Below are 14,759 nucleotides of genomic sequence, written 5' to 3'. Positions count from 1 at the left end.
TAATAAATCAGCTGTCAAGTGAATTAAAAACAAATTAAATGTAACATACTTGGTAAATATGGCTGAGGTGAGACCGTCATTTATTTGAATTTATTATGTACATTTACAACTTTATATGTAGGCTATATTCCGGGTACCCCGGTAATAAGCCCATTTTATTCTGATTGGCTGCCTCTCGCTTGACTTCCGCAAACATAACTCAACGACTTCTTGGCACCGCCCCCTCTTTTTTTCATGTGACCGCAACAGGCTGCTCTCAAGTCACGAGCCAAGACTGCATATATCTCTATTTCTCGCTGAATCTCTGGATCTTTGTATACTGGAGTAGGTTAAAGACTAATAATGGAAGTACACACTTATCAAAAAGAATTCCACTCTTTCTGATGACCATATAAGGAAATCCTGACCTCTGAGCTCATTTCTCTCTTTAAACTTTAGTCCTATTTATGAAAAAGCAACACTGTGATGACAGAAAATAAACAAAAGATGGATTTTGTGTTTTAATCTGATATTCTGATCTGCGGGCACTGTGACCTATTAAGAAGCTATTTGTGTTAATGGCAAAGCTGGAAAAGGCGATCATGTCTGTGATTTTTAATATTAACGGATTGATTTTATTGACCGACACAAAGAAAACTTTCTCTTTCTTTAGGCTACTTCTAGCTGCCCTGTGAAAATAACATTAGGCATCATTATAAGACTTAAACTTTCACCCAGAGGAAGAAAACGTGCTCGACTCAAACGTACCAAATCTAACCTTCAGAAAATAAAAGCATATTTTAGGGAACAAGAAATAAGATAATCCATTGAAAGCATGTTGCAGATATATTTTTATCATGTACATAATTAAAATTACATACCGAATGACGTGAGTTTTCTTTACATACATTGTGAACTCTACCCATACGAAACTGACAGCCGTGTGTCAACTGCACATCTAAGTGAAACAAAACATCCAGCAGACTTTATTGGATTTGCAGAAGAAGATAAAGACAATCAGCTGACTAAAACAATCTAAGTAACATACAAATTATGTTACAAACAGGTAAATAAATAACAGAAAATATAACAAAAATGCACTCATACATTCTGTTTTTGGAGAGGCTGAAACTTGTACTGTAACCTAAAGCGCACCTGGATCCAGTATTTCCGTTTCAGGAGTTCCTGCAGTTGCACGATGACAACTCCTCCTGTGGCACAGTCACTGCAACACTGGCTGTGTGCCACACTTTGATATGGTTGCTTTATGATTGTTGAGATCTTTGTATTTAATGTGGATTATTGTAGAATTGCAGTTAAACATAAATATGACATCTGATTTACTTTCAGGCTTGTTTCCATGTAAACTCCACAGTAAAAAAGATACTTGTAACAGTGCTGGATTCATAAGGACTAAATCTAACAAAGCACCCAAAATTTAGGAGATCAAATTTATTAGGTTGGAGAAAAATCACTAATATTATATATATATATATATATATATATATATATATATATATATATATATATATATATATATATATATATATATATCCCTTCACCCCCGTGTTAACTACCCATTTTTTTTAAAGTGAAGCTATATCCTGGTGTCTTTGACTCAAATGTGTTCAAACTCAGCTCATGAATACGCTTGAATGTGCATAAGGAAAATAGATACAATTTCAGAAAGCGTGTCATAACTTTTTAACAGTATCCTGCTAACTTGTTAATCTGAATCGAAAAATTTCTTCCCGTCTGATATACACCGAAATATTAAAAAAGGAAACATTAGACGACATTAAAAATACATCAAAATAATGCATGTGCAAACTGCAAAGAGGAATCTCCACAATATTTGACTGTCCTGTACATATATGTGATATAAATGATTGTGCCAACTAAATAAGAAAATAACATAAGGTAACTGTGATTTAACAAAAAAAAATAAAACAACATGAGAACAACTTCAAAAGTTGTTCATCTATGTAATAAATCAGACTGGAAAACATTACAAAAGAGCTATATCTGGCTGCTACTGATCCTACAATATACTCCTTTATGCATGTTCCTCTCCATCTAACCACAATGCCAGCGTGTCACTGCACATCTCAAAATGCTGCACCCTGGGTGCATTTTACTGCTCCTCCAGCCAGGACGGCTTATCTGATCCTGGGGGCTTTAACTTTACATTGAACTGTATAAGAGTTTGTTCTAACTGCTGCTGGTTGCCAGCAAAGTAAGCGGAGATGGCGTTATGGAAGAGAAGCAGCTGCTTGTGCATCACCTTCACCTGGAGGAAAAGAGAAGAGGCAAAACAACTCTGTTACAAACACGGTTTCAAGTGTTGGCGTGAAAGCAAAGCCTGCAGACATCTATCTGGATAAAGTTCACAAACTGCTCAGAATGTGTTCGAGGGAATCATCCCAAAAATAACCTGCATATTATATTCCTCTGAGACCTATTCTCAGGCATCAAGCAGGCTGTGCTAAATATCTAAAAAAAAAAAAATATGAACTCAATTTGAACCTTTTATTCTATTTTCTATTCATTGTGCACCACTTTTAAAACAAAGATTTCTTTTGTTTTCTTCAACAGAGCTTATCAGGTGACGTTCTGTGTTCATAACACCAGATTCATCAACCAGGGATCAGAGCACCAGGACTTCGACCCCTGACCACAGCCCGATCCACAAAGCAAACCCTCGAACCCTTGCAGCCCCTCCTGCGAATGGTGGACCCATGTACTGCTTTCGGACCGGCCACCAGGCACTATCTTGTGAGCACCCCGCCTTCCTGGGCCTGGCTCAAGAGTAACCCTATCCAAAGCAGGGCAACCACGTCTCTTGAGTTCTCCTTTGTCATAGTGATTTTTCTGAGCTCAAGTATCTTAGGGTCTCGTTCAGAAGTGAAGGGAGAGTGGAGCAGGAGACTGACACATGGATTAGCGTGGCATCTGCAGTGCCCGTCAGAGCTGAGTGTGAAGGCAAAGCTACGCTCCTACCTTCACCTGTGGTCACGAGCTCTGATCAGTGACTGAAAGAATAAGGTCACAGAGTGGAAATGAGCTTCCTCGAAAGGGTTGCTGAGCTTTCCCTTGGAGATAAGGGTGAGGAGCTCGGCAGGGGCTCAGAGTGGAGCTGTGCTACTCAAATCAGTTGATTCAATGACAATTTTGTTTATCTTGTTGAAGAGAAAACAGAAGTCTTTGTGCCCCTGACAGATTTGTGTCCAGGCCAAAGGAAACTCAAGGTCCCCTTGGGGTCAATTTTTACATTGGATGCTCATGTTTTCTCTTGCTTTCATCACTTAAGAAATATTGCCAAGTTGAGTTCCACGGTGTCACGCTGAATTGGAAATTGTTATTCATGCCTTTATTTCATCAAGTCTGGATTACTGTAATTCGGTGTTTACTTGTCTCAATGAAACTTCCCTGGAACATCTGCAGGTTGCTCCAAATGCCACTGCGAATCAGTAACAGTGTGACAGTAATTCAGGTGCATTGACTCCAGCGTGCACTTTAAGATTCCGGGTTTGACTTTTAGAGCTCTGCATGATCAAGCACCAGAGTGCATTAGTCAGCTTTCACATCCATACATTCCCAGCAGGTCTCTGAGGTAATGTGATCAGGGCCGGCTGGGTGTGCGTCATACAACACTGAGATGTAAAGGTGACAGAGCTTTTGCAATAGCGGCTCACAGACTCTGGAACTGTCTCCACTGAGCCTGAGACCTTCTAGCATCTTTGCTGTGAAGCACTTTGTGATATTTGAAAGGTGCTATATATAAAAAAAAAATTACTTTACTTTACTTTTACTCCCCCACATCGAAAGGAGCCAGTCCAGAGGCATCTGACTATGATGGTGAGGTGTTTTGAGCAGGAGGCCCCTCGGCAGATCCAGGATTATGAGATTATGAGATTATGAGAGATTATGTCTCTTGGCTGGCTTGGAAACACCTTGGTGTCCCCCCCAGATGAAATGGGGAGATTGCTGGGAAGAGGTAGATCTGGACATCTCTGTTTAGACTGCTGCCCCCACGACCCGAAGCCAGATAAGCAGCAGCAGAAGGATGGATGAACGGATGGCTTGTCACGGTTCTCTTTGCTGCTACAAACTTGTGAGTGCTTACTTAAGCAGAGGAAGTGCCAGAAATCCCTTCAACAGAAATTGTTCCCAAACTATGTCTTCAGTACATTTTACTGTATAATAATAAGAGCTGCATTTATCTCAAAAGGTATTTCAAGTGGCTGCTTTTTAAGTAGTAATAATCACACTGTTAAGGCAGTTTTTTGCTGCCCTGTTTGGAAGATTCTGGCCTGTTTCACAGCCACATCCTCCATGACTGAACCCCGACTCTGTGTGTGACTAAGTCTATGTTCAGCTTCATGTGAACCCACAGTGATGTCAACTACAGTGATGCCATGTGGTTACCACTGCTGCACAGTGGGGAGTAAAAATCACTGAAGCCAACCTCAGTCCTCATGTCCATCCTAAGCACTCAGGCCTCAATCTGCACGTTCCCCTGATTTAAATCTAAATGCGCTTGCAGCCTTTTGGTTGGCTGCTCCTCTTGTGCATGTTTGTTTACCAATATTTTTCTGATATTTTCTTTCTACTGCATCCACTATAACCTTGTGTTTAACCTCACAGCATATGAACTGTGGGTAATTCTCTTTGGTCAAGTCTGAAGAAATTCAGAAAGCATGCATAAGGCCTCCAAAGGTCTGCCAGACAGCCCTCATGCACTTGATGATTTGACAGTGGGACAGCCTTAAGCCTTCAAGGACTTCAGTCTGAGTCTCTGAGTGTGGACACTGGGATTGGGTCAGCCACTCAGCTGCTATCTTGAAATGCTTCAGCCATTTCTTTGGGTACTTTTTAAGCATTATCTAAATTAAGTTAAATGGTCTGGGACATAAAAACTGCATCGTGTAGTACCACCAGCAAATCTGATAAAAAATTCTTAAAAAAAACTTTGCTAACAAAAAAACTCAGAAGTTTAGAGATCAATAAAAAAATTCAGATGATGGTGCTCTTTAAACATGCAGATTTCACGAAAAAAAAAAAAAAGTAAACTGTAAACTGAACCTTGTTTTCCTCCAGGAATTTAAGCTTGATGGTGACATCACTGCGCAGCCTTTCATATTTGTCTCTGTGGACCTGGTACTCAGCCTGAGCCATCTCAATGCGAACAATGCCAGCTGCATCCCTTGGACCCAAACTCAGTTCCTCCAGATCAGAGCGATAGGCATCAAACTCAAGTCTGCACACAAGCACAAGCCTGTCAGTCATTTTCACAGCAATCGACATTCAGGCATTCACACTGTGCATACTATTAGTTCGTTACCTTGCATTTTCATACAGCTTAATCGTCATCAGAGTATCTTCCATTGTTTTGTTGACCAGCGTGTTGACACTAGATACAAAGAAGTTGATGGCACCGAGAAGAGCCTCGCCATTCTTACACAACAGCTTTTGTGTTTCTGCATTATACCCAAACTCATCCTGCAGAGAAATACAGAGGCTTTACCCGCCAGCTTTATGTCACGTCACATGGAGAAATTTTTAAATATTATACCTGCAACTCCGGGGACTTCTGGCTGAGGTCGGTGAAGGCATCTCCTAGAGCCTGCTGTGTCTGCACGATTCTTTGGAAGTGGTCAGTGAGTGCGGTGGCCAGTCTTAGGATGTTTTCGTACTTGCTCTTCGTGTCTCTTAACACGTCAATCTGAGCCTCAAGTTCCAGGTCTACTGTCCGTGAGCCTCGGCCGAACTTCTCTGAGAACATCTGCTTTGTACACTGCACAGTGGCACATGAACAGAGATCAAATTAAACTCAAAGTGAACCTGATGCAGTCTTGGACAAGTAAATAGTTTAACTTTAGTCATCGTTTGATTTTTTTTTTTTTAAGTGATATTTGAATATTTACTCATTATAAAGAAAATTTTAATCTACGTAGTGGTAATAATCAGGTAATATACTTAATAAACCTGATATAAGCAGATTATGGCTAAGCTTAGCAACATTGACTGCCCAGCGGTGACAACAAGCTTCCACACTTTGATGCAAACATAAATAAATAAATATACCCAAGCACATCCATTTCACCTTGTATGTGTTTATGCCCCATTTCTTTACGCTGTCCAGCTTCTCCACTGCGACACCACGAGAAACTTCTTCAGTTGAATTCGTGTTATGGTTCGACGACCCTAAAAGAGAGCGAAACCCCAAAAACACGCACAATGTACACGATGCTGGAACTTCTCCTACCAAAGTTTTCAAGGCAGCGGTTTATGGAAATTGCATGATTCATGACAACAAGTGAGGACAGTGTGGGCATGGTGATGAGCATGGTGATACCTGGATGCTGCTCTGTGTGGTGGGCAAGTCGACTTGCTGCAGATTGACTGTTAGGCATGTTAACACCCCTGGATTTCATGCGAATGTCTGAAATGAACATGCCGGTGATAAAGAGTAAGAATGAGAAGAAGACATGTAAAAATGAGCGCAGCCAGAGGAGCGTGGGGGTGAGAGATGCAGCAGAGTGTGCAGACCGAAGCCCTTTTCAGACATGAGATACGTAGCATTGCTGGCTTCATTCGTTTGTTAAAGTAATTCTGTCATTAGGTAGCTCCTACATTAACATTCATCACAGCTTCATTCAAACATTCCCACGAGATTAGCAGGAATAACCACAGTAATCACACTGGATATTATTACCATGTCACTGCTTGAGAGTATATCAAGTGATAAATTTGGTGTTAGGTTACATTTTCTAACCATGGTGGCTACATTTTGACAGTGAGATGAAGTTACACAATGCAATTTGCTCTTATATCCTGATTATATCTGTAAACGTGTGCAATCCTTTTGATTTGGAAATGATCACGGAGAAACTCTGCAGCTGCACGCTGTGCATTCAGACATGAAGCCACCCATGTTAATGGAAAGGAGCGCAAGTCTGAAAGGGGCTTAAAAACCTCTTATGCTCTGCAGTGGAGGACACATAAAGAGCAGGGTTAGAGGGGGTTTTGAAGCAATAACAATCCACCATGCAGGCTTCACATGCAGAATAAAAAAGATGAAAATGGACTTCATGGGAATAAATGTAAGTACCAAATAATGGCAAAATGGTCAAAGTGCATTTTAAACTACAAAACAGAACATATTTTTTAGACATCAGCATAACATTGACTCTGACAATCCTGTAATATCTGGTTAGTAAATTCCTAATTTTGAAAGCTATTCATTCCTTCTTGCTGACCCTGTTCAGTGGCAGAGTTCAGTAGGTACAAGCAAGGCTGCATACAAGTCCTTTCATCAAGCCTCGAAACCTCTTACAAGGGGCCAAGTCAGAGCAACAGATCAAGGTTAAATGAGAAAAAAAGGGGTTGTGAGAATACACAGCCACCTGGTCCTGGTGCAGGGGCTCGTCTTCTGTCCAGATACTCAGGGTTGAAGCGAACTGCAGGTCCTATGGAATATGGATGTTTGTAATATAAACCAGGAGCCTACAGGTCAGCAGTTCTCTTGTGACATGCTGAAATAAAAGAAAAGCTCCTGCTATTGTTTCTTAAAAGATGCAGTAAGTATAAACCTCTTTCAGTAACTCGAGGACTGTACAAGCACTGATCTCTGGCACAGCTCACAGCGGCCTTCATCTTACAGTGAACTCTGCACCAGGAAAGTAATTGCAGGGTCACCTGTACTTCCTGAAAATCCTGTTCAACTGACTGCTAATGGATACCCTTTTTATTTTTAGAAATGAGCTGCAGGTACAGCAACTTGTACTTAATGCACCTTTAAATTTGTAAAGTCTCTGCGGAGATATTACAAACGTCAGTACTTTGGAGAATAAACAACAAAGCTAAACCTGTGCAGGATGGAGGTTGGGTTTGCTAACAGTACCTTTGATAGTGCTGGTTGGGATGATGCCCCCTGCAGGTCCTCCATAACCTCCTGAGACAATACTGGTTTCATTCAGGTTGGGTCCGGACACCATCACCTGCTGCAGATCCTGATTTAAAACAAATAAACAGGGTTTCAAAGGCAATAAATATTAGATTTTTTAATAATCTACATGGATGGTAAAGTGTAATTCCTTGAAATTTTATTTATATATATATATATATATATATATATATATATATATATATATATACTTATGTCATCCATAAAGTTTTGTTAAAATGTAAAAGAGCCAATTTTTCGTAAAGTTGACCTGCAGACAGATACTACATGGAATATTTGGTTATGAGCCAATGTTATTATTACTAGTAGTAGCAGTAGTATAATTCCTTATAGGGGCCTTCAGAATTGCTAATTCTAATGTTTCTACTGTCACAGCATTTACAGCTTAGCTTTCTGAACCCCAGTGGGCTTTACAAATGGTGCTCCAACTTGTTAACTTTACTGACAGTTTGTCATGCATCTGATCACATCATGATCACAATCATCATCATCATCATCCGGTTGCAGGTAGTGCAAGTGGTACACATCTACTATCCCTAGCTACAGGCCTTTACATGGTTAGGTAACATTTGGCCTAACCAGCACTGGACTGTACAGTCATGCAAAACTGAAGCAAACCAAAAACTATTATAAACCAAATACTGTCATCCACTCTCACAGTGAGTGAGGTGACAGAAAGCGTCACTGACCTGCTCCAGGCTGTCATCCTCTGGGAGGGTTCCTGTGTCTCCATTGCTATTAATGGGGATCTCCATGGTTGCAGCCTTGCTCATGATACTGTCTGCCATAATGAAATCTCTGCAAGAAGCACAATGGCACATAAAGCTGGGGGGAAAAAAAAAAAAAAACGATAGCTATGCTAACCTACATCGACACAGAATAACAGCAGCCTTACACTGATGCAAACGTGACTGACCAATAGCAACGGTGCTGATGTGGCTTGCTAGTGGGCTACTGCTTGACAGCTAGCTTCAAATCCTCACCACTGTAGCACTGGAGCTGATACTGGAGCCAAACACCAGTCGCCAGAAAGACTAAACAAGCCGCACGGCCAGTAGACTTGAAATGTGAAATCAATTAAACGGAGGCACCGTTGTTTCTACTTATTAATCCATGCTGCATTCATGATCATTTATCCCGAACCGTTCACATGATCGTCAATCTGCTTGCAAGGAATTCAGACAGAAAATCCCTGCATCTAGCCAGCTCGTCGCTTTAGGAGTACAACTTCGGAATAAAAGCTTGCGTGGTTTTTATTTTACTGTACGTCACATCAGATGTCATTTTAAAGCAAATTGCTTCAAGATAAATGTAGAATGTATGCTTCTTAGTGTACCTTATCTCATTAATGACAGTCGGGGAGGGATACTGTAAGTGAATGCTCTTATTTTGAAGGGACATCATGTAGCATCATCGTCAAGCCTCCTCCATCTTCCACGTCGTGCGGTGCGACGTAGCGGTTTCTCTAACCTGCAGTACCCTTTTGTCTCCTGAAGATGTCACTAGCAGTTCACGGCCAAGTAGAAAGAAACTGAAGCTTGTCACACCTAGAGCAACTCTCCATCAGTAGTATTTGGCTCTGGTCCCTCAAATGTTGTGAGTATTAATCATTAAAACGAAGGTTGTTACATCTTAATCGTTCCATTGATTGCAATATCTCCTGAAATCAAACTGTATAAATACAGTCGTTTGTTTTGAGTTGTGAAAGGCTTTGAGATAGGCCTCACCCTAGCAAAATGACCACACTTCCAATTATTTGCCTCATTTATTTCAATCAGGGATGCAAGCAAAGTGCACATGGCCTCCAAATGTAGAGGTTTTTCTGCAATTAATTACTCCCGCTCTAAGCAGAGCACCAACCCCCTCACACACGCCCACAATGTATTGCTAATGGTTAATTTTGCTCAATGTGCTGATTACCTGCAAGTGACATATTTTCCAGACCTTCAGAAATCTCCTCCTCCTTCTGTTTCAGTATTCCACACAGCATGAATCTGACAAGTGCATTTCTAAGATCAAAGCCGGCAAAATGGCAAATCATGCAGCCAAGTTATTTATGTTTCCCCTAATCAACAATCAGCATGTCGGAGGTGATTTGACTGGCATGGGTATGTGCTCCACCTTTGAGCCTCCTACCAAATTAATATTATTTTAGCATCATATTGGACAGTACATGCTGAAGCATGTTTATGTTTTTGTTTCCTCAAATGTTCTCAGACATATCATTCCACGACCGAAAAAGAGCTATCTATAGATGCATGTAGAAGAATCCAGAGGTCAAGATGGTCAGACAGTACATGTGGGCGCCTTATCCCCACCCCACATACACAACACTGCAGTTGAAATTCTGCATACATAAACTTTAGCATTTCAAAAACTGTCAGGCATGCCCACGCCACACTGGAGTCAGCCGTGTGTGAAAAGTTAAGACAGTTTGAGTTATGGTCACATTTATCATGCATTCAGCAAAACTGCCCTGCATGGAGTCCTGAAACCAGAAGTCCGTCTGCTGATGTGGGTTATGAATTCACTCTGAACAGAGTTATCGCAAACTTTAAACAGTGAGAGTCTGAATAGAGTGATAGGCTCTATGAACTGAACATAATGATGAAACGCACTAAGCTGTTACTCCAGACTAAGTACATCTGCGCTTCTGCCAGCCTCTTGCATCTGTATGATCAAAGCTGAAAAAAGGTGAGCTCAGACCAGCGTATCCACTAGAAATAAAAAAAATGAATGGATTTTTCTCAAAGTCATGAATGTGTCACGATCCTGGGTTTTTCTGATGGGATGAGTTTCAGTTCTTGAGATATTGCTGAGTTTTAGTTCCAGTGGCCTCACAGTTTCCCTCTCTTGCCTCCCACCGTCTCGTCTCTGTGTGAGTTCTTCTGTCCTCCCGCGTTCTCCTCTCTGACATCTCGGGTACGCTCGAATTACCACCTACCCGCTTCTCCTGATCACTTTACCTTAACCTCTGTAGAAAACCAATGGGGTAAAGGACAGGCGTGAAGGAGAACTCACGAGGACTTTGGAAAGGAGAAGAGAACCCAACTGAAGTTACACTAGACTCCTTAATGATGTGACAGCAGATGTCTGCAATATTGAATATGGACTACGAAATCTGGCTTCACCCCAGGGTATTCTTACACAGTCGTTTCATGCAGGTCACATAAATGAGAACCAAAAAAAAAAGTTTTTTTTGGATTTACTTGAAAAAGTTACATCCACACTGTTAAGCCTCTGTTAAGACTGGCTTAACAGAGAGAGTTGATAACCACCGTCCTGATACCCGTTAGCTCCGACCGGGCTTTTAAGTGTTGTTGAGCCAAGCAATGCAAAGAAAGCCCGGCTGTGTGGAACATCGTTCATGCTGTGCCCCTCAGATCAGGACGTCTTCACCTCCTACGTTAACTGTATCTGGTGAAACCACTGTGAGATGAAAAAACGATAATTGTATGGAACAAGAAAGTATCTATGAAGAAAGCTACAGTAGCTTCTGTTGACATGGTGACCCACTGAAAGTACCTATAGGAAATTAATGTATGTTTTTTACAGAAAGCAGGAAGTGAAGAGCTGCTGTTGTCACAGCGCTAAACTTTTTCATGGTTCACCAGCTACTATTTTTTTTTAATATACTTTGAGTGAATAATTAAAAGGGTATGTTCTGGCTTACCATTTGAAAAGAGTGACTGACTCAACATCCTTTAGCGTAGGCACCTCTGACCTGCACATTATTCATGGGCCACAAACAGCGTGCGGTTGCTGAAGCTAGACTTTTAAAAATGAGTTGTTTTTGGGTTTTTTTGAGTGGAAGTAAAAGGAGATTAGACGCAGCAGTTAGTTACTGCGAGCTGTAATTAAGGCAAATTAAAGCAGAGTCTAATCACAAACTCTCTCACGTTTCAGCATTTTAATGTGATAAACTTCACAGATGCAGGTTCGTGAGAGTTTTACATTTTAACAAGGCAGCAGTGTGGGGGGGGTTATACCAGTTGTCAGACTCCCGTGTATACTTTCACCCTTCCTTGGACAGAAATTTCAAGACACCAAATTCTCACAGACGAGAATGTAAATTTAGTGTTGCCTATAAATTTAGAACAAGGCCAAATTAAATTTTAAAGGTCTCAGGCGGGGCCCCCGCTGAGGCTGTAGAGCATGTCACAAAGGCAGCATATGTATGCGAGGGGAGCGTGAGACCTAAACCGCAGTGTACCCCTCCCCCTGTCATTTTGGAGAATAGTTCATCTTGTTTTTAATGATCATTAAGCATGCTTCCAGATGTTGGGAGGGAAATCCATCCTCACACAGTCTCCTGTGCTCTACAGCAGAAAACAAGAGTACTGGAGTGATACAGGGCATCCAAAAAAACAACGGAAAGTAGTGCTGCCTGCATCCTTAATTCATGGGAATTACAAACATTGCACAGTTCTTACATTATAGGGCATATGGAAGTCATTTTTATGGTGTATTTAATGTGCCATTTCAAACAGCCTATCAACCTCCTTCCCAATTGGTGGTTCAGTCAATGCTCTCTCAGAGAAACAGCAATTCATCATCATAATGGATCCTTGGATGCTGTGAATGCCAGTTATAAAGTGTCTGAAAAAGGCAATACATAATCAAGAACAATAAATATTTATATGCTTTCACTTTGCTGAATATTGCTCTCAGAATAATTATAAATTTATGCTTTGAAAAGGTTTCAGTTACAAAGAAAAGCAGATACGGTTCTGTGTGAATGTGCTTTAGAGTGATACGTCCAATTTCTAAAGATGAGAAACATTATTTTGACTGACAGATGTTTTTACATGAATTATTGTTGAAAGACTCTTTGTTCATCTCGCCTCCTTTTTTTTTGGAAGCATAAACACGGAGCTGTCAAGAGGATTTTCTTTAAATATTATTCATTCCCCAAACAACTGAAGAAAGTAATATTTTAACATATGACTAGAAAAACAAAAACAAACTTAATTGAATTATTTAGTTTGACATCTAGAGCAGTTTAAAAGTATAGGCTAGTTTCATTTCAACATGCAGCTTTTCTTCTATATAAATCAGCTCTCTGGCGTTTTGCAGCTCGACCCGGGTGCGAGGCGTGAGAGCGATGGCTTTGCTTTTGCTCTGATGTTTCTAATTACATTCACCTGCGTAATCAGAGGGACAGCCAGTCAGAGGCCGCAAATAAACCGAGAGGGCAATTTAGGAATCGTAAATCCCACAAGGGCTTGTTGGCATTTTCACTGAAGTGTTAAAGTAGTTATTTGTTTTCCTGAATACTACCTTTGGTTGGTATACAGAGGCTGTGGTCAGGTTATGCACGAAAGGCCACGTTTAGCTTCTTTATACTGTTTACTTACTTTGTCATGCAATTTTCTGCTGCAGGCTTCCAATTTTGACTCATTCATCTTAGTGCAGTTTCATGCTTTTTCTCTAAGTATGAGTTAGAACTTCTATGTTACTAGACTAGAACTAATATAAACTTAGTCTTATAAACAGTCACAAGAGACTTTAATAGGTACACCTCTTTGGTACAGGGTTGGAAACCCTTTTTGCTCTCAGAGCTGCCCTAAATCTTTGTGGCACAGATTCAAAAAAAGATGCTGGGAACATTCCTCAGAGATTTTGGTCCATATTGTCACAATAGCATCACACAGCTGCACATTTGTTGGCTGCACATCCATTATGTAAATCTTCCATCCAACCATATCCGTGTCCTTTGTAGTGGTCACAAAAAAAAGTTAAATTGTAAGATACTTTTTTCCTCGGTTCTCAGGTGAATATTCCAAAAGGTGCTCATTGGATTGAAATCTAGTGACTGTGGAGACCGTACAGTGAGCTCACTGTCACAAAACCAGTTTGAGATTATCTGACCTTTCTGACATGACTTGCTGTCCTTCTAGAAGCAGCCATCATAAGATGAGTACAGTGTGGTCATAAAGTTATGGACATGGTCAGCAACAATGCTCGGGTAGACTGTGGCAATTAAATGGCCCAAAGTGTGCCAAGAAAATATCCCCTACACCATTACATCACCACCAGCAGCCTGAACCCTCCATACAAGGGTACATGGATCAGTGCATTCATGTTTTATGCTAAATTCTGACCCCACCATGTGAATGTCACAGCAGAAATCCCACCTCATTAGACCAGGAAATATTTTCATCTTTTATTGTCTGATTTTGATGAGCCTGTAGCCTCAGTTTCCTGTTCCCAGTGTGGCCTTCTGCTGTTGTAGCTCATCTGCTTCAAGGTTTGGTGGGTTGTGCATTCAGAGATGCTCTTCTTCATATCTTGGCTGTAATGAGTAGTTATTGGAGTTACTGTTGCATTCCTGTCAGTTTGAATTAGCTTGGCCATTCTCCCCTGACCTTTGACATCAACAAGGCATTTGCATCCAGTGAACTTCCACTCACTGGCTGGTCTCTCTTTTTGGAATAAACTGGCTGGTGAGGGTGTGTGTATATATATATATATATATATATATATATATATATATATATATATATATATATATATATATATATATATATAAAAGCACTGATAAGGCTGATTGCCATGTTCACACTAGCCTTTTTTTTTTTTTGCAGACAGACATTAAAAAAAAGCCATCAATGAAATATTTCTTGTATTTATTGAAGAAAACGTCTTCAGCAAGCATCACATAAAGACGCTCGCTCTTTACTGTATGTCGGACCTGTTATCTTCTCCTTCTCCCTATCACAAGAGACATGATTCCTCTGGCATGCAGTAAGTGGAACAACACCTGCACATGTCTTGCCCTCTCAGTCACAGCAGCAGGTGAGACGTGGGA

The 14,759-nt window shown here is 40.7% G+C and overlaps 1 protein-coding gene across 6 annotated transcripts; it reads right to left on the bottom strand.

Annotated features, from left to right (window-relative positions):
- Nucleotides 1-1,536: 1,536 nt before the first annotated feature.
- On the bottom strand, nucleotides 1,537-9,149 carry LOC115790698 (arfaptin-2-like). Of its 6 annotated transcripts, none has more exons than XM_030744598.1 (10): nucleotides 8,844-9,149; nucleotides 8,638-8,746; nucleotides 7,886-7,994; nucleotides 7,389-7,451; nucleotides 6,338-6,424; nucleotides 6,086-6,186; nucleotides 5,555-5,776; nucleotides 5,324-5,481; nucleotides 5,065-5,239; nucleotides 1,537-2,269 (listed from the first exon to the last, which is right to left on the bottom strand). In XM_030744598.1, exons 2-10 carry the CDS (start codon nucleotides 8,734-8,736, stop codon nucleotides 2,114-2,116), a joined length of 1,170 nt encoding a protein of 389 aa, XP_030600458.1. In that variant the 5' UTR covers nucleotides 8,737-8,746; nucleotides 8,844-9,149; the 3' UTR covers nucleotides 1,537-2,113. The 6 variants fall into 6 exon arrangements, with proteins under 6 accessions (XP_030600458.1, XP_030600457.1, XP_030600459.1 ...); XM_030744597.1 differs by having other exon boundaries at nucleotides 8,865-9,149; XM_030744599.1 differs by having other exon boundaries at nucleotides 8,932-9,149.
- Nucleotides 9,150-14,759: the final 5,610 nt, after the last annotated feature.

Source organism: Archocentrus centrarchus, chromosome 13 (genome assembly GCF_007364275.1).
Source record: "Archocentrus centrarchus isolate MPI-CPG fArcCen1 chromosome 13, fArcCen1, whole genome shotgun sequence".
Taxonomy (NCBI): Eukaryota; Metazoa; Chordata; class Actinopteri; order Cichliformes; family Cichlidae; genus Archocentrus; species Archocentrus centrarchus.
Note: the sequence above shows the minus strand (reverse complement) of the source record. Positions and strands in the feature narration are given on the sequence as shown.